Below are 19,128 nucleotides of genomic sequence, written 5' to 3'. Positions count from 1 at the left end.
TATGTAGTAAAATACATCCAGATTTCAAAAGTAATTTATCAGCTCCCAGAAAGTAACATGCTTCCCTAGATACGTTTAATCTCTCAAAAAGCAGAATTAAAAAATGCCCCATCCATCATTCCTGGGCGTTAGTCGTACTGGAGATAACAGAACTTCATAGAAATCACGGAGGCTGGCACTACACACACAGCAATTCACATGAAGCAGAGGCATGTTGCCAGGTGCTCTAAAAGAAACAAGAAATTTTCTTTATAGCAAGTGTGGCAACTGGTTGGGAAAGCTTTTCAGTTCCACATCTCTAGGGGACCTTACAGCCAAGAGAGAGGAAAGGAGTAACAAATTCAACCCTACAAGTACCTGACAGTATCCTTTTGCATTCATCAAACTTAATTCAATTTAAGGTTCCAAATGCAAATCTCAATGTAAGATTCAGAAGTAATCAAAATCACACTATAAAATGTATTTACTCTAAAATACTCAGCAGAGTTAAACTTTGTTTCTCTGACACACATCTCGATAAAGAGATGTCTCAGTCTAGCTGACACTGGTTTTCCAAGAAAAAGAAGAAACATTGTAAATGAGAGTTTTACTGGCCAGTTCTTAAAATGCATTTGATTGGTTATACTTATTCAGCTGAAAACCAGCAGCCAATGGAATCTTCTGTTCTCATGCTTCTAAAACAATGGATTGTGCTCAGTTGACCTGGGCACTAACAAATCAAAACTTCTAGCTTCACAGGCTGGCTGGCTTCCCCCAAGCTGCGGAAAGAATACAGCTAATTCATCAACTACGGCAGGAATTCTTGCTTCCTGGGCAGCAAATCCATCTGTTTCAGTGACATACACAGATACAAGGTACAGTTATTTTTATTGCTTCACAGTTTGTTTTGGTTTGTATCATAAGGCAAGTTGTGCCTGGCATGGTTTGTCAGGTTGAGTTTTAATCTCTGTGAAAGAAATGTGTTAGGTAATAAAGCAAGTCCTCACTCACCTCTCCAGCACCCGAGTTCGTGCGGAGTTGGTATGGGGCACACAATTTTGTCAGAGACCAGACACCAATGCGTTGATCAACGGGCTCACACTATCCTTAGCTCTAAAAAGCTTTAGATTAAGTGTGGCCCCTTTATTAGGGGTGAGCATTAATATTTATACACAGAAGTAAACAAAGTGATTAACAAAAGATAATGGTCATGCATAATTAATCAAGATTTTACAGGAAAAGCAAGTTAACAAGTAAATGCATAGAGATAAAGGCTAATGGCTACTAGGGAAAGGGGGTGTCATGAGTAGTTTGCAGGTCAGTGCTTTGTTCAAAAGGGTTCAGGAAGGATTATGCAGAGACAGTCAGTCTGGGTGTGTTTTGGCTCCCCAAAGTTCACCAAAAGTTTAGACCCAACATTCCTCCATTTGTAGCTTTGAGATAACTATTAATCAAAAAGCTACACCCTATTTTAAGATCTCAAGGGCCGCTTGGCAATTTTAGCCTGGGCCAATTTGAAGAGAGTAAGGCTTTTAGCTGAAGTGGGAAAAGAATAAACTGACTTACATGAGTTTATGAGGGAGGGGACACACTGAATACAGCAACACAGTATTATAAGGACTACTATGGCCCCAACAACACCCACCAAGAGTTTTTTTTTTTAACCCACCCAAATCCGGGCAGCCAATTTCATAAGGCTCCCCACCAATTATAAGGTGGCTGGCCAGAGGAGTAGTTTTTAGCCATTTCCCTTAGGTGTTTGGTACGTTGAAAAGTGTTAGAGTAGGTGTCATTTACAAAAACACAGCATTCTTCATAAGCAGAAAATAAACTAAAAAAGCATAAAAAACCATACAGTTGTCAGAATAAAGGGTCCTCTCATTTTTTTCGAGTCAATTTAAGTCTAATGTCTGAGAGAGGTAAGCTGGTCCACTGGTCAGAGGCAGTGTTCTCAGTGGTGACAAGAGCTGCTGGTCCGTCACTGTGGTCCACTACGGCTGGCTTGACGTGGGAGTGGTGGATCCAAGATTTGCGTCCTTTCAGGAACACTGCAGTCTGGGTTGTTAAAAGAACCTGGTGGGGTCCAGTAAACCTTGGCTGGAGGGTGTCGTCACGAACGAACTTTTTGGCCCAGACGAAGTTCCCTGGTTGGAACGGGTGGATTTGTTCCTCCAGCGGCACGGTCTGGGAAAACTGCGAGGCTTTCCAAAGGGTACGAAGGCGAGCCTGTAGGGAGAGAAACTGACACGCGGTCATATGATCCCCTCCCAATAGTGAAACATCAGCACGTGGTAGCGCCCCGCCTTTGAAAGGGGGGTGTTCATAGAGCAGTTCAAAGGGGGATAATCCCAATGCGCGGGTTGGGCGAGTACGAAGGTGAAACAGGACCAAGGGAAGTACCTGAGGCCACTTTAATCCTGTTTCCTGACAGTATTTAGCCAATGTAAACTTAAGTTTCCTATTCATACGCTTAACTTTCCCGCTAGACTGGGGGTGGTAGGGTGTATGAAAGGAGTGTGAAATGCCCAGTCCTTGTTTTAAACGGCCAAGGACATGACCAGTAAAGTGAGGTCCGCGATCTGAGTCGAGCACAAGAGGGATGCCAAAACGGGGTACAATGTCTCTAAGGAGAATCTTTGCCACTGTGGCAGCAGTACAATTAGCAGTAGGAAAAGCTTCGACCCAGGAAGTCAGAGGGCAAACCAAAACAAGGAGGTGCTTTTTTCCAAAAGCCTTTGGCATATTTGCAAAGTTAATTTGAAGATGTTGAAATGGAGCAGCAGGCGGAGGTCTTCCACCCTTAATTTTGTTAAGAGGTGGAGCAGGTTCATTACGCTGACATGTGCTGCATGCTTTCACTATTGATAGGCAATAGGGTTGAATGCCTGGAGCATACCAAAAGCGAGCGATGGTGTTCACGAGGGCGTGCGTGCCGTAGTGACCCCCTTTATCATGGTGCCAGCGAACTGCCACGGGGTATGTGGAGCGAGGGAGGCAGGCTCGGCCATCTGGCATAAGCCAGGTCCCTTTGACCAGAGTGGCCCCGAGGCTCTCCCACGATTGTAGTTTAGCAGCGGGTACTGGTACGGGGTGCGGTGGAGTAAAGGAGGAGGCTGCAATAGCCAATGTGGGCATGGCTAAAGGTAAGGTGGCAGCCTTCTTAGCGGAGGCGTCAGCCAGGGCATTTCCACGGGTAACGGGGCTACTATCTTTAGTATGGGCCCGGCAGTGAACTACAGCCAGGACAGAGGGTTTTTGGAGGGCGTCCAAAAGCTTGTGGATGAGGGGGAGGTGCTGAATGGGTTTACCGGCAGCTGTCTGGAAACCTCGAAACTTCCAGAGGTGGATATGACAATGCACAACTGCAAAAGCATATTTGCTATCAGTAAAAATGGTAACGGTCTTACCAGCGGCCAACTGGCAAGCTCGGGCCAGGGCATAGAGTTCAGCGGCTTGGGCTCCCCAGTTGCCTGGCAGTGAGGCGGCCTCTTGAATGTCCCATTTAGAGGTGACAGCATAACCAGTGAAACGCTTGCCATCAACATAGAAGGAGCTTCCGTCCGAGAAGAGGATGCAATCGGGGTTGTCCAGTGGCACGTCAAACAGGTTGTCTCTTATCTGTAAGATGCTGTAAACTACTTTCACACAGTTGTGCTGATCCTGGAGGACTGGCAGGTCAGGAAGCAAGGTAGCTGGATTAAGGGGTCCACACCTTTCAAAAATTAGGTTAGTGTCTTTTAAGAGTTCGGCCTCTAGCTGTTGCTGACGATGGGCCGAAAAGACTTGGGTTGTGCCCCTACGCAGAAGGGCTGACAAGGCATGAGAGGTCCAAACCGTGGTAAAATGACCCAGGGTTAGGCTCTTTGCCTTTGTGATCAGCAGGGCAGCTGCTGCCAGAGTCCGGGTGCAGGATGGGGTTCCCTGAGCGACAGGGTCGATTTGCTGAGAGTAAAAAGCAAGCGGGAAATGGTGGGGCCCGCTCAGCTGGGTAAGGACACCACTAGCAATTCCGCCCCTCTCGTGGACAAAAAGGTGAAAGGGTTTGCTGTAATTGGGGGGGCGGAGAGACATGGAGGAGGCCACACTGTCCTTGAGTAACTGAAAGGCTTGAATAGTGTCCGGGGACCACTGCAAAGGGTCAGGAGCAAGGTTAGCAGTGAGTCGGTGGAGCGGTTTGCTTAACTCCCCGCAGGACGGCAACCAGGGGCGACAGAAGCCAATTAATCCTAAGAAACCTCGAAGTTGTTTCTTGGTGTTCGGTAGAGGGCAGTTTTGAATAGTCTTTATGCGGGCTGGGTCCATTTGTCTTCCCTCTGGGGTTAACAGGAAGCCCAGATATCGGACCTTTTGTGAGACCCACTGAATCTTTTTAGGGTCTACCTTGTGGCCTCTGGTGTGTAGGTATAATAAAAGTGCCTTACCATTGATGCGGAGGGCAGCTTTTTCGCGATTACCTAATAGGATGTCATGTACGTATAGGACCAATGTGGATCCCTGCGGACTGGTGAAACCTTCCAAGTCGTGGCGGAGGCACTGGCTGAAAATCGTGGGGCTGTCTCTGTAGCCTTGAGGAAGTCGTTGCCAGACATAACTTTGTTCCTCCCAGGTGAAACCAAAGAGATACTGAGAGTCTGGGTGCACAGGAATGCTGAAAAAAGCTGATTTTAAGTCAATAACAGTGAACCACTCAGCATCCCAGGGGATTTGGCTGATGATAGTAGCTGGGTCAGGAACTACTGCATGAAGAGGGACCACATACTGATTAACAACTCGTAGATCCTGTACAAAGCGCCAACGAACAGGGTCTCCGTCCTTTTTAGGAGGCTTTTTGACAGGCAGTATAGGGGTGTTACAGGGAGTGCGCTGAGGGCGGACTAGCTTTTGTGCAATGAATCCCTCGATAATGGGGCGGATGCCCTCCCGGGCTTCCAGCGACAGGGGGTATTGAGGGACTGACGGGGGGGTTAAGGAAGGCTTCACCTGAATCCTTACGGGCTCTGCCGAAAGGAGCAGGCCAACATCAGTGTCAGAAATTCCCCAGAGGGTTGAAGGCAAGTCAGTGAGGTCAGGGGAGAGAGAGGGGGGTGTTTCCCAATTACCCTGAGTAGGGGCCGAATCTCCTAACACAGTCATCAATAATCCTACCCCTTCAGGAGTGCAGGTTAAAGTAGCCTCAAGCTTACAGAGTAAATCCCGGCCCATCAAAGGGATCGGACAAGCTGGGGAAAAAAGAAAACGGTGAGGAAAACATTTATCAGCATAAACAACATTCAAAGGCAAAGTGAGTTCCAGAGACTGTGGGTTGCCCTCCACCCCAGTCGCAGTTTTAACCTCAGAGGATAGCCAGGGAGAGGGGGCATGATTTAAAAGAGAGAAAGTAGCCCCAGTATCAATGAGGAAAGAGACAGGCAGTCCCTGGACTGAAAGGGTTAAACGAGGCTCTTTGCTGGGAGGGGAGAAAGTGAGAAAGGAGCCGGCTAAAGACATTAAGGAAATAAGACCATTACATTGTTTGCCTTCGCCCCCGGGGTACCGTCATTGAGGAGGCTGAGTTTGCTGCGGCTGCTGCTGTTTCCCGTAGTTGATCCAGGCCTGGGGAATGGGCTGAGCTGGTGGTGCAGGGGTGTATTCCTCACTTGTGTAAGCATCTGCGGATGCAACCAGACCCTCTGGGCGTCCCCAGGGGCATTCAAGTTTAAAGTGACCGGGCTGTTCGCACTGAAAACAATTTCCTGATGGCTGGGGTCGCCAGGACCCTCTTCCCCGAGCACCCTGGAATTCCCTGCCACGGCCACGGCCTTTGCCTCGAACACCGCCGTGAAAAGCTAAAGCCATCAGCTTATATTCTTCCTTTTTCTCTTTCTTTTTACTACTTTCCCTTTCTTTCTTCCAGGCAAAATTAGCTACATCCAACACTGAAGTGACTGACTCACCTCCCCAACCAGGGCGAAACTTTAAGAAGTAATCCCTTACAGGGGGCACCGACTGATTCACAAAAATGAAATAAGAGTAGGGTGGTCTGCTTCTCTCTCAGGATCCATCTGAGTGAACATTCGGGCCCCCTTCAATAGCCTCGACCAGAACTTTCTGGGCGGCTCATCAGATTCCTGCCGAATCTGCATGAACTTAGCCTGATTAGGCGAGCGGCGAGCCATTTCCTTGAGTCTCTCTAACAATCGCTCTCGATCTGTTCGCAGCTGAGTCAGCCTTGGCTGAGTCCAGTCTAGGGGATTCCAGCCAGCAGCCAGATCCCGGCTATCCATCCAAGTACGATTAACTGCATTGCTATCTCCCCATGTCCTTTCTGCCATCCACAATTTACTACGTTCCTCTTCGGTCAAAACTCTACTTAACAACTGATCCACATCCGTATAAGTAGGATTATAACTTAAAAACAATCTTTTTAGAAGTTCTATGATCTTTCAGGGATTTTCCCCAAAAGACCCTGACAACTGTCCCCACTCTTTCAAGTCCCATTCTAGCCATCCTTTATATTTCACAATATTAGCATGTTGTAACCGTCCATCATTGCCCATATAAGGTTGATCGTGCACCTGTAAAGGCATCTCTCTAACTATACTTTTATTACTTGCAAGAGATTTGACGGGGACATCCTCTGGGCTATCCTCAGGGGGGGGCATGCACCCTGCTGTATCTGTTTGGACATTAGCCTAGTAACTACTCCTCCCGAGGTTTGCCCCTCCATTTCCTCCTCATCCTTCTGCAGAAATTCCAATTTGGGATTCTGCAGATTCCCCTCTGCTACATGGAGAGAGTCCCCCTGCGGAGGAATAGGGGCAGGTGCAGAGGGGACCAGCTGACGAGTCAAAACACGCCGTGGTTTACACCCTTCATCGAAATAACCTGGAGGGGGTTCACTCTCGGGAGAGTACCTGACTGCCATAATTTTTAAAGATTTCCACAGCTTTGCTGCTGTGTTCCAACAAAGCCAGTAACATAACTGTCCCGGATGGTCTTTTTCGATCTGGCTCTTTACTCCTCTTAAGGCAGCCTGTTCGAAAGAGCCATACGAAGGCCACCTCATCTCCGGGTCGGCCAATACCGCGGTATACCCAGTCCAATTCCTTACACATAGTGTGTACAACTTCTTCCTAGACATTCCTGTCTGTACTGGGAGTTTCCCTTCGTTCCTATAACTTATTTACAATCCCCAACGGACTCTCAAGAGGCACGCTAGTCCCCTTGACCCATGGTGTCTGACAGGAGCCCTCCAACTGGCGTTTACCCTGCTGTCCAATACACGACCCCTCAATATTGAATTGGCTGGGAGAAATCTCCTGTGGCGCCTTGCCAATTCATATATGAGTGGTCTGACCACTGGACAGAGGTACCGCACCAGAAGGAATCCCGGACGAGCCCCCAAATTGTTAGGTAATAAATGCAAGTCCTCACTCACCTCTCCAGCACCCGAGTTCGTGCGGAGTTGGTATGGGGCACACAATTCTGTCAGAGACCAGACACCAATGCGTTGATCAACGGGCTCACACTATCCTTAGCTCTAAAAAGCTTTAGATTAAGTGTGGCCCCTTTATTAGGGGTGAGCATTAATATTTATACACAGAAGTAAACAAAGTGATTAACAAAAGATAATGGTCATGCATAATTAATCAAGATTTTACAGGAAAAGCAAGTTAACAAGTAAATGCATAGAGATAAAGGCTAATGGCTACTAGGGAAAGGGGGTGTCATGAGTAGTTTGCAGGTCAGTGCTTTGTTCAAAAGGGTTCAGGAAGGATTATGCAGAGACAGTCAGTCTGGGTGTGTTTTGGCTCCCCAAAGTTCACCAAAAGTTTAGACCCAACAAATGCACAATTAGGGGTTGAAAAACAATTAACTGAAAATGTTTTTGTCCAATGGGCTACACAAGGGCAAGTGATGACAGCTTAGTCCTAACTTTTACCTCCTATAAATTGTTATAATTAATTGTCTCTCTGTCCTTTACTCTGCTTCCTGAAGCGTTTTGTTGTCAATGCCCTTCTGGGTTTGATAATAAAAGCATGAAGAACTGAAATACATTGAAATCCTTTAGAGACAGAATGGTAGTTTCTATTCTGTAATATTCAGGTGCTGATACCAGTCCCATCGTAGCTGCGCCTAGAGGTCTTAAACTCCCATCCTCCTTGATGTATTCATCTGCGCCCTGTCCCCATGATAGATTCAGATGCTGGAAGCTGGAGTTTCCAAAGGAGTTTTTGTAAAGGGCTATAACTGACGAGTTTCCCAACAACCTCTACTACACACAATCCTTCGTGGACATGGCTTATAATGATATCAACCCCTCTTTCTCTCTTCAAGGTTGAATGCCATAGCACACCAGTGGGTTGCAGAATTAGCTGACTTAAACTTCAGAGTCAAATATTGTCCAGATAAATCTGATGTGGAGACAAATAACCTACACAGAAGTCCCCTTATGCAAAAATGTGACAGGATGCATTGAAGAGACAAGCAGAGATGTTTTGATTAATGTTGTCCTGTAGTGTATGGATATACACAGAGATGGCAAGGTGCTTAGGTTGGCAGCTATTGCTAGCTGCCTTTTGGCAGCAGGAGACTTCTCCAGGGGCATTGAACCCATCACAATGCCTCTTCCACAAGAAGACATTTTTGGAAACCTAGAAGGAAAATCCAGCTATTGCTCAATTTCTTCATTGTTAATTATAGGGGGGAAAGCCTATTAACCAAGATAACAGGAGGATACAAAGTACCTGTTTCTGTATCTTAACCTGCATTCTGTCCAAGACGGATGTAAAAATCAGTAAATGAAATGATATTGATTTCTGGTATCGAGATTATGCAAAATGATAAAACCTTGGATATAGAACAATGTACAGGTTTTTGTATTTAGCAGGTTTTTTTCTAAATAGCATGCGATATGCCCAGTGACTTTGTATTATGTGGTTATACCATTTATCATATAGGCAGTGTTATTTCATAAGATATGAATATCTTTGGGACTATAAACAGCTCAGGCCTGGCTATCCTGTCAGATTGCGGAATTCAGCTGCCACAGAGAATTCCTGCTTGACTGGCCCTCACGTGATATTTGAGGGACCCAGGTTCCCATTCCTGGTCTTAAACCAGGCAGAGCAGTGACTTGAACTTGAGTCTTCCACATGTGTGCCCAAACCACAGGCTACACAGTAGTTCTTACGCTCTCTGTGTGACCCAATGAATGTTAAATTGCTTCTACACAGTGGAAGAGCTTCAACAAGACAGAATGAAATTTGAAAGGTGGTTCTCATTTTACAGGGTATTAAGTGCCCCCTTTTTAGTTTTTACTAAAATGTTTTTGAAGTTTTAAATTATTTTTCCTGGTATTTTTGTCACTTTCATTTTGGGGGGGACAGGGTTCCCCCCTTTTTTCTCTTCCCCACCCCCACAGTTATTTCAGAGGGGAGAGAGACAATTTTCAAAAATGAGTGTGGAGAAAAACCAGGGAGGACAGAGGGTAACAGAAAATAAGAAAAAACAAAAAATGTATAGTAAAAAGTATTTCAAAATAACAAAAAAAGAAAATGCCACATTTTGTAATGTATAAGTGACACTTTTTGACAAATAGTCAGTTTAAAAAAAGATATTTTTGACAAAAAATAATTTGACACATTTTAACCAGCCCTGCTGTAAACATGGGCCCAGATAATCAGCTGCTGCAAATCAGCATAGCCCAGTTCCCTTCTGATTTCCATCACTGACCCACGTCGTATTTCCTCCCACAAACCCCTGTTACTCTGCTTTTTACATTTACCACCTATACCGAAGACCAAGACACTTGAAAAGCAAAGTTTGCTGACCCATACTGAACTGAAGTATCTTTGCCCTTAGCTGATTCCAAAGGCTAGAACTTCAGTACCTAACTTGAGTAATATTTAATGGAGTTAATTAGATGTTAGTGGAGTTTGATCTTATGGCTAATGTAACAAAGTGAATTTGCCTAATCCCTTTAGGTGCCAGTTTGCTGGAAGATGGCTGTGCGTTTGTTCGAGGCACGAGATCATGCAGTTTCATATCAGAAATACAGATTCTCTCCCCCTGAAAATCTCCAAAGTGTCATCTTCTCCTACCTGGAAGAAAAGGTAAGTGACGCTCTCCCTAGTCTGAGAATACATGTTATTAATTCTACTGTGGAGAAGACCTATAGAATGCAATGGGAGTGAAACCAATAGGATACCACAGACATTACTCTAATTACCTGGAGAATCAGAGCCTTTACTCTGACTAGGAGTGTGTATGTGTATAGGAGTGTAAAGACGACTAAGATTTGGCCCTTCATAAGAATTTGTGCTTCGCTTGCTGAGACATGTCTGTTCTCTCCTCAGAAAGTAGACCCCATTCGGCTGGCAGTGGATGTCGGCTGCGGGTCGGGACAAAGCACTCGCGTGCTCGCAGCTCATTTTGAGAAGGTGGTTGGGACAGACATCAGTGAAGCTCAAATAGAGGAAGCCAAACAAGCTGCCTCCTTCCCAAATGTTTCTTACCAGTAAGTGTTCCGTAAAAGGATGCTTTCCCTTCGGTGTGTCCAGAGTGCTGACCGTTGCACACAGCAGCACTTTGTGAACAGGACAGATACAGGCCAGCATTTTCAAACAAGGTCAGTCATTTTTAGGTGCCTGATTTCAAACATATTGGACCTGCTTTTTCACAAAGTACCCAGAACCCACGATTGCATCTGAAGTCAGCAGGAGCTGCAGGTGCTCAACTTCTGAAAATCAGGTCTTTCCTAATTAAATGCCTAAATATGCATTTTGGAGCTCCAATTTTGAAAACATGGGCTGACATTCTTAGGCCAAATCACTCTTCAGTTCCAACGGAACAAAATAGTTAGACTTTTCAATGTCAGATTTTCAACAACATCACATTTCCTCTCAGAAGAATCCACACGTGATAAGTTTCATGCACGTCAGGCCACAGTAGAGACTCCTCCTTCCCATTTGAAATATCTTCTCTGTTTCCCTTTATAGTGTGTGCCCTGCAGAGGAGCTGCCATTTGCGGATGGCTCTGTGGACCTCATTACTGCTTTTACAGCTGCCCACTGGTTTGATATGCCGAAGTTCATGAAAGAAGTGGATCGAGTTCTCAAGCCACATGGCTGTGTGGCTCTTAGCACCTACACTTCAAACTTCAGTATGCACTATAAAGACTGCTCAGAGAGGCTTACAGAAATCTTCACTGAGGTGGGAGAAGAAAACAGTCCTTTAAAAAACAAACAAACACTCCATATGGTGGGAAGTGTATAGTATATTTAAAGGTTGCCAGACACTTTCAAATATAAGACCCTGTTTTGAGCTGTTTATAACTTTGCCGAACCTTAACCGTTTGGGATGAAATGTTCCTTTCTGCCTGTCTGACACAGCAAAAACAGTCAGCCATTTACAAAAAACAGAAATAGAGAATAATAAGTGCCTTTGCCCATTTCAAAACAAATTCTTATACTCATTGTGTTGAGAAACTCTAGCTCCTCCTTGCGGTTTGAAATTTGCAGAAGGGTTGTGCGAGGCATGTGCCTTTGATTTTTTCCCTATGGGAAAGCCACCTGAACTTGGCCAAGTTATAAGTCTTTGAAAAAATTCAGCTTGAACATTCTCAGTAGAGGGTTTGGCAGCTAAATTTTCCAAAGATTCCATCTGCGATAAGCATACTCCAGCTCTTCACAGCTCCCGCTGCTCGCCCAGCGACTGTGACTGCACCATTCCCACGCAGCAACTGAGTATGCTCCATCCTGAAGTTGTTGGGGCTGAGCTGGAGGTTCCCTGCTGCAGGTCAGTGTGGTGCTGGGCACCAGTCCTCAGAGCAGGCAGCATGCCTGGCTCAATTCAGAGAGGACATGAGTCGTGGAGGTAAAGGAAGTAGATTGGGACAAGGAGCTTTGGGAGGGTGAAGAGTCTGGGACTGGGAGCCAGTGAGAACAGGGTAATTGGCCACAGAGCAAGCTACATGTTAGTGGCTAGCACTGGTTGGGCAAGGGGAGTGGGACAAGATGCCTGAGAGTGAGATGGGGGAGCAAGTGGGAGAAGTCGGAGGTGGAATGAGGAGCTTTAGGGTAGAGGCTGGGATGTGTAATGTTTGTGAAGCACTCGAACATTATAGTGTTTTCTAACTGTGCATGGCAGGGTTTGAATAGGGTATACAGGAAATAAGGCCACACGTTGGACAATGAGGATAAAGAAAAATATTGAATAGTTACACGTTATGTGAGCATTGCCCATCTTGCGCACTGAGTGAGATGGGTCCTGTGGGAAAAAATAGTATCCAATCATGTAACTTAAAGACTGTATTATAGTAGAGCATATGTACAAGGTGGAAAAATTAAGGTTACACAAAGAACTTTAATTCTGGCATTTTGAGTCCATGGAAGTAAGCAAGAGTTTGACTCCACTGGGATTTGGATCCAGCCCTTATGGAATGGTGCTGGGTGAAGTGGTATATTTGGGAAGGCTGGCTTGTGTTCATGCAGCTTCCATCACATAACACCCATTCCCAAACAAAAAGTACCCTCACATTGAGGTATGGCTCAGGGTACATATGAATAACTTGGGATACAATACATTAGTGGTTGTAATTATCCCCTAACGAAGTATTACAAACCCAGGACATTCAGAGTTAGTGTTAGACTTTCCTTCCTTAGAGTAAGGAAATGACTCAGACAAGGTACCCGAAAAACATTAATTCTGTCCCCTATTGATGCCATATAATGCCCATAGAATTCTGACAAAGGCATTATAATGCTATGGGCTCTTTAGATTAAACTGATTGTGAAGGCATGTTATATTTCTGTCTTCCCCCGCCTCCACAGTGTCACTCTGTTAGGTGGCCATTCTGAGGAGGGTATCTATCTCCCATTGCTCTCAATGAGAGTAAGGCTGCAGGAAGCCTGAACAAAAATGGCTGCTGTCTCCATTCACGTGGTTGTCACAATATTCCTGTCTGCCTCCTGATGGCACAGGTGGCCACCATCTTCCCTGAGGTGGCTTCATTCTCATTGGGTGGTCAGTGATCATTTTGATAGAGGGCATCTTAACTGAGGTCAGCCTTATGGCCTAAGTCCCAGTAAGAACAATGGAAGAGGTTATGTCTGCCATTTTGAAAGAGGGCAGTTTTTCATGGAATTCTCTGTAAAAGAACATTACTATACAAACACAGGAGAAAGAGATTCTGTCTAGTACAAAGAAAAAAGGGTGGGTGGGTAGGGGAACTGCGGGAGGGAAATGACCGTTAAACCCAAAATGAAATTGTTCAAATGTAGCCGATTCACACAACTTCTGTGAGTATTATATAGGGAAAGTCTGAAGGGTCTGTATTAGTCCATTATTCTCCTGTGTAGCTCTAACTGGCCCTGAGGCCAGGCAGCCCTGAAACAGGGAGTGCAGCTCAGATGGAGTGGAGGATCAAGGCTTTACGTAACATTCTTGCTGTTTCTGTTCTGACTTTACAGACCCAAGACCTTCTCCAAAAATACGCAGATGAAAAAGTAAATCTTCTCATTGCAGAGTATAAAGAGGTGTTTGAGTCTGTGCCTTTTCCAGACAAGAAGAGGTGAGAAGACAAGGACAAAAATGAATTGTATGTAATCTCTTGCATTGTGGGCTGTGTGAGCCCTGGAATATTGGGCACTTGGACGGCATTCATTGGTGTTCATTTTGAGACTGCAGGTTGCAAAAGATTCATAGAGTTTAAAGCTAGCAGGTAGCCCTGAGATCATTTGGTCCAATGTCTTTTAAACACATCTCCAGTCCCTGGTCTCTCTGGTTCATCTGTGTGGCCTCTTCATCAAATGAAAGAGGTTTCCCCATAACCAAATGCCCCAAAAAGGGAAGGGATAACAGATCATGCCCCATGTCTTAATAATCCACATGAGCCAGGTCCTCAGCTTATGCAAATCAGCACAGCTCCATTGCCCTCCAGGCTTACTTCTCCTATGCTCTGGTTTCTTCCCACTCTTGCAGAGTTACCCAGATCTTAGACAGAATTCCCATGTCTGTTTCTGGGGTGATCGGGTTTTTCCAGTCCTTCTCCATGTATCAAGCCTTTCTGAGGAGCGACCCTGAAGGAGCAAAATCCCTCCTCCAAAAAACTGAAGAAAGGTAAAAACAATTTAAGAAAACAAGCAGAGTGTGGGCGGCTCCCTTGTATGACATAGGTGAAGAGTGAGGTCACAACAACTCCTCCAACACTGGGGGGTGGGGGCAGTCATTGCACTGGTGCAGCCATCTTTGCTGTGGGTCAGTATTGTGAGCCGTTGGCTTTTTATGGTCCAGATCCTTAGCTGGCTTAAATCAGCAAAGCCCCGTTAACTTCAGTAGTGCTATGCCGACTTTAACCAGCTGGGGATATGGCCCAGTATTTCTGCCAGAATCCGTTATAGGCATTGCTGTCACTGGTGAAGTCTAGCTTGATACTTTGGAAAATAGGCAACTTAGCTAATTTCCTCCTTCCGGTACTTGATACTGAGTATTTACTTCTAGGACATCCTCAAGTTTGATTAACAAAGGAATAAAATATTGAGAGCTTGAGCTTCTAGTTCCATTTTAAACCCGGTAAACCACAATTTCTTGAGACTGAAGCCAGCATGCAACCCTTCATACAAACCCAGTAACACCAAAAGAAGTTGCAGGTATGGGCAGCCTACCATATGGTCCTTAGTAATTACGGTTAGTGACTGGCACAGGTAATGTGCTAAAACTGCTTTAGATATAAGAAGTTTCTCTTGAATTACCTTCTGTGTATCAATTTTTCTGGTAAGAGTAGAGTGGTTTTGGTGGGACAGGTAAGTCTTAGGGCTTCTCTACACTAGCTCTTACATCAATGTAACTTTTATCGCTCAGGGGGGTGAATAAGCACCCAACGTAAGTTACATTGACTTAAAGCAAGGTCTACACCACACTATGTTGGCAGGAGACAATCTCCCACTGATACAGCTTCCGCCACTCATTGAGGTGCAGTGATTATGTGGACAGGAGAGCACTCTCCTGTTGGCATAGCATGTCTTCACCGATGTAGTGCAGTAGTGAAGACAAAGTCTGAGGTTGCGATGCTAAGAACTGGCTGTCACCTCTGCCTCTGGTAGGACAGGAGTCTTCTAAACAATGAGAAAGTAAGTGACCCTTCCTCTATTTCTTGTTTCAGGTTCCTGGAGACCATGGAAGTTTGCTCTAATGAAACCCAGGTAGAGATCTGGATGAGGAGTGTTTCTGTTCTAGGCTGCAAGGGGCCATGAATGGAAAATCCAGCAACGACCCTATAGTCAAAAGAATAATCCCATTTTTGATATTTACTTATAACTGATGTTATCACCTTTAAAATATTTGATTAAGATCCTAGTAAAGTCAATGGTAAAGCTCCCTACTCTTCAATGGGAGACAATGGAAGCACCAAGTCAAATCGTATCAATATTAGAAGGGCTTTCGTAGGATGTTTTTTTCCTATTTAAAGAGGAAAAGCTCAGTGTTCTGTCTGGCCATCGTTCAACGAGCATTGAAAGAAATCAAGGACCTTTTGCCACACAGAAGGCTGCGGAGATTGGATCATATATGGAATATGTAATAAACATTGTGTTACCTAAATGCTTTATAATCCTACTGAGTGAAAATAGCTTGCAGCAAGATCAACTGCTATATGTAATTCCCTGTCAATGGGGTAAGCAAATAGGAACAGCAATAATGTTGTAGGGTTATAGTAATAATACTTCACAGGCATCTTTCATCCAGAGCCCTCAAAGAGCTGTACCAGGTAAACAAATATTACTGTCTGCACTCCACATTAAGTGAAGTAGAGACCAGCCCAAAACATGCCAATTACAGAACTTATTACAGGCTACAGATTTTCAAAAGAACTTGGCTTCCATTTAGGCACCAAAATAACTGACAGCATTTTCTAGAAATCTCAGCACCTTGGGTGCCTAGCTGTGTGTGACAATCTGGCCATGAATGAGCTCTCTTGAAAATCTGACTCCATTGGTCAGTGCTGAGCACTTGAAAATCTGTCTCTTAAGTTTCTAAGCTAGAATTAATGAGAGTGACTTACAATTACTATGATGGATTTGGAGCTATGTAATAATCTAAGAATGTTGAGATGTAGTAATTTTATGAACACTGTATGTTAGCTGGTCAGTGAAGGGAAGTTATTGTATTCTGGCTTAAGACATTCCTGTAGAATGTATTGATCTAGTCAAATAGGGGACGGCAGGAAAAACAACCAAGAAAGCAACACAATAGCCACATACAAGCAAACCTCCCAACAAACACTGGGCGTCAATTACAGGACAATAACCTACTTCCAGTCTCCAGCTCAAAGTAATGCTGTTTTGCTAGGCTGGGAGCTTAGAGATTAAAAGCAGCAAAGAGTCCTGTGGCACCTTATAGACTAACAGACGTTTTGGAGCATGAGCTTTCGTGGGTGAATACCCACTTCGTCAGAGATCAAAAGGACACTAAACAGTTGAAAAGCACATATCAGGAGAGGATAGACATGCGTCTGGAGGGTCGCGGACAAGATATGCATATAGACAGGTTTATTATTTAAAGATTTTTCTCTTCAGTGCTGTGGTTCTAAATATAGATTTTGCTTTAAGAAGGCTGCCTGGTCACTGGTTAACACTGTCACTGCTTCCTGGGAGCACAGGCACTGAAGATGAATCATGTGAGGTAATCACAGTTTAGGGCCAGGGCTGCAGGCCCCTGCATTGTGGGAGAATCGTGTAATTCTCCCCCTGAAGAGAGTGACAGCTTGGGACCTGAATGGGTGTGCACTCAGAGGCCAGGTGGGGTCAGAGGTGCAGTTAACCTGGTAACTGTGACATATATGGTGGCAGCATGGTGGGATGGTGAGAGATTTGAACTTCTAGTAAGTGCCAACAGCAGGGAAAGCAAGTGCTATTGTAGGAAAAAGCAAAAAGAACGTGTCTTGTGGCCTCTTCCGGAAATGAATAGGAAAGGGCAGGAAAGATGAGCTATGACTGTGCAACTGAAGAAAGTCAGCTGGTGAAGATATGCAGAGAGGGGCAGCTAAACTCCCAAGAGATGACAAGGCCACAGCTGTTTACCCTGTTGTATTCTGAGAATCAGAAAAGGAATTTCAGAGGAATCTAACCACACTAGGTAAATGGATAATATTGTGGTGGATTAAATTCAGCATTGATAAAGACAAGGTAACACACCGTGGAAGGGATCATTTGAATTACTCATACACATTGCTGGATTCCAGGTTAATCGTATCGGCTCCAGAGAGAGACCTCAGCATCAGCGGAGAGGAGCAAACAAAATTTTCGGATGCATAAGGAGTTGGGTTGAAAGTAATACAGCCTCTCTAGGAACCCTGTGCTCAATTCTGGGCACTCTGCTTCAGAAAGGAGATAGCAGACAAAAGTGTTCACAGATGGGTGATGAAATGATTAGACATCTGCAGAAACTTTTGAAGGAAAAGGTCTGATACTGGCCACTGCTGTAAACAGGCTACTAAAAAGGATGGGCCACTGATCTGATGCACTATAGCATTTTTTGGCTTCCCATGGTGAGGCAGTGTCTCAGCTTCTCATGTCACCGCTCTCATAAATCTGTCCATTTTTATATATATATATATATATATATATATATACACACAGGGCCGGCTTTAGGAAGTGTGGGGCCCAATTCGAACATTTTCGGTGGGGCCCTGGCAGGGATGACTAAAAAAAAAAAAAGCCTTTTATTTCTTCCATGTATTATTTACTTTCCATAACTATATAAATAATACAATTATATATTATGTACATTGCATCATATATGCTGTTGATTACTTATTAATGACCACCATTTCACATGTGTGGGTCCCTGCCACTCCCTGCGAGTGTGCACATGTGTGGGTCCTAGCTGCTCCCTGCCCCCCTCATTGAATCAGGTGTGCAGGGTTACTGCCCTGGGAACTGCAGGGCAGCAGTGGACATGAAGCCGGTTGGAGGCAGGGCAGGGGCTGACTGGAAGTAGGGTCTAGCTGCAGGCAGGGCAAGGGGTGCAGGGCTGGCTGGAGACACGGGGGTGTGGGGTGGGCTGGCTTCAGGCAGGGCCGCAGGGGGATGCAGCAGGGGTTGAGAGGGCTGGAGAAAGAGGAGTGTGGAACTGGCTGGTTTCAGGCAGGGGGGTGCAGCAGGGATTGGCTGGAGACAGGGCAGGGGGTGCGGGGCTGGGTGTGGGCAGGGCGGGCAGGGTGTGCAGGGCTGGTGCAGGCAGGGCTGTGTGTGGGGCTGGCTGGCTTTGAGCAGGGCCACAGAGGTGTGTGGCAGGGGTTGGCTGGAGACAGGGCAGGGGGTTTGGCGGGGCCTGGCTGTGGGCAAGGGGTGCAGAGCTGGCTGCAGGCAGGGGGAGCGGGGCTGGTGCGGGCAGGGCAGGGGGTGCAGCAGAGGCAGCTGGAACCCCCACCCTTTAAATAGCCCCCAAGGCTCCCACTATCCCAGGGTTCTGGGGGTTATTCATAGGGCCTGGGGCTCCCCTGCTTCTACCCCCCCAGCCCTTTTAAATAGCCACGGGAGCCCTGGAGAATACATGGGGGTGGAGGGGCTCTGGTGGCTATTTAAAGGACGGGGGGGCAGAGGCAGCTGGAGCCACGGCTCTTTAAATAGCCCCCGGAGCCCCCGCTATCCCAGGGCTTTGGGGGCTATTTAAAGGGCCCAGAGCTCGAGCAGGGCTGCAGGGTAGGTCTTGCGCTCCGGCCGGGGCTCCAGCCGGAGTTGCAGCGTGGCTTGCCCCGCTCCCGCCGGGGCTCTGGCCGGGAAAGCAGGGTTGCAGCACGGCTTGCCGCGCTCCGGCCGGGGCTCCAGCAGGGGCCGCGGGGCTTGCCGCGCTCCGGCCGGGGCTCCAGCAGGGGCCGCGGGGCTTGCCGCGCTCAGGCCGGGGCTCCAGCTGGGAGAGCGGGGCTGTGGGGCTGCCACGCTCCCGCCGGCGCTTTGATCATGGGAGCGGGGCCATGGAAGACCCCGGAGCAGACCACAGCCGGGGTAAGTAAAAAAAGTTTAAAAGGCGCTTAAGGCGCGAGGCCTTCTTAGGCGCGGGGCCTGATTCCGGGGAATCGGCTGAATCGGCCTAAAGCCGGCCCTGTATATATATAGTCCTAATGGATGAAATTATACAGGGGGTCAGCACAGCCCATGAACTGCTTATTTT

At 46.3% G+C, this 19,128-nt stretch overlaps 1 protein-coding gene across 1 annotated transcript; it reads left to right on the top strand.

Annotated features, from left to right (window-relative positions):
* Positions 1-761: 761 nt before the first annotated feature.
* On the top strand, positions 762-15,556 carry LOC127030158 (putative methyltransferase DDB_G0268948). The gene is made up of 7 exons (XM_050916208.1): positions 762-854; positions 9,945-10,073; positions 10,317-10,477; positions 10,959-11,172; positions 13,431-13,531; positions 13,942-14,079; positions 15,122-15,556. Exons 2-7 carry the CDS (start codon positions 9,963-9,965, stop codon positions 15,210-15,212), a joined length of 816 nt encoding a protein of 271 aa, XP_050772165.1. The 5' UTR covers positions 762-854; positions 9,945-9,962; the 3' UTR covers positions 15,213-15,556.
* The last annotated feature ends 3,572 nt before the right edge of the window (positions 15,557-19,128 follow it).

Source organism: Gopherus flavomarginatus, chromosome 10 (genome assembly GCF_025201925.1).
Source record: "Gopherus flavomarginatus isolate rGopFla2 chromosome 10, rGopFla2.mat.asm, whole genome shotgun sequence".
Taxonomy (NCBI): domain Eukaryota; kingdom Metazoa; phylum Chordata; order Testudines; family Testudinidae; genus Gopherus; species Gopherus flavomarginatus.
The sequence above is the reverse complement of the archived record's forward strand: the minus strand, read 5'-3'. Positions and strand labels throughout refer to the sequence as shown.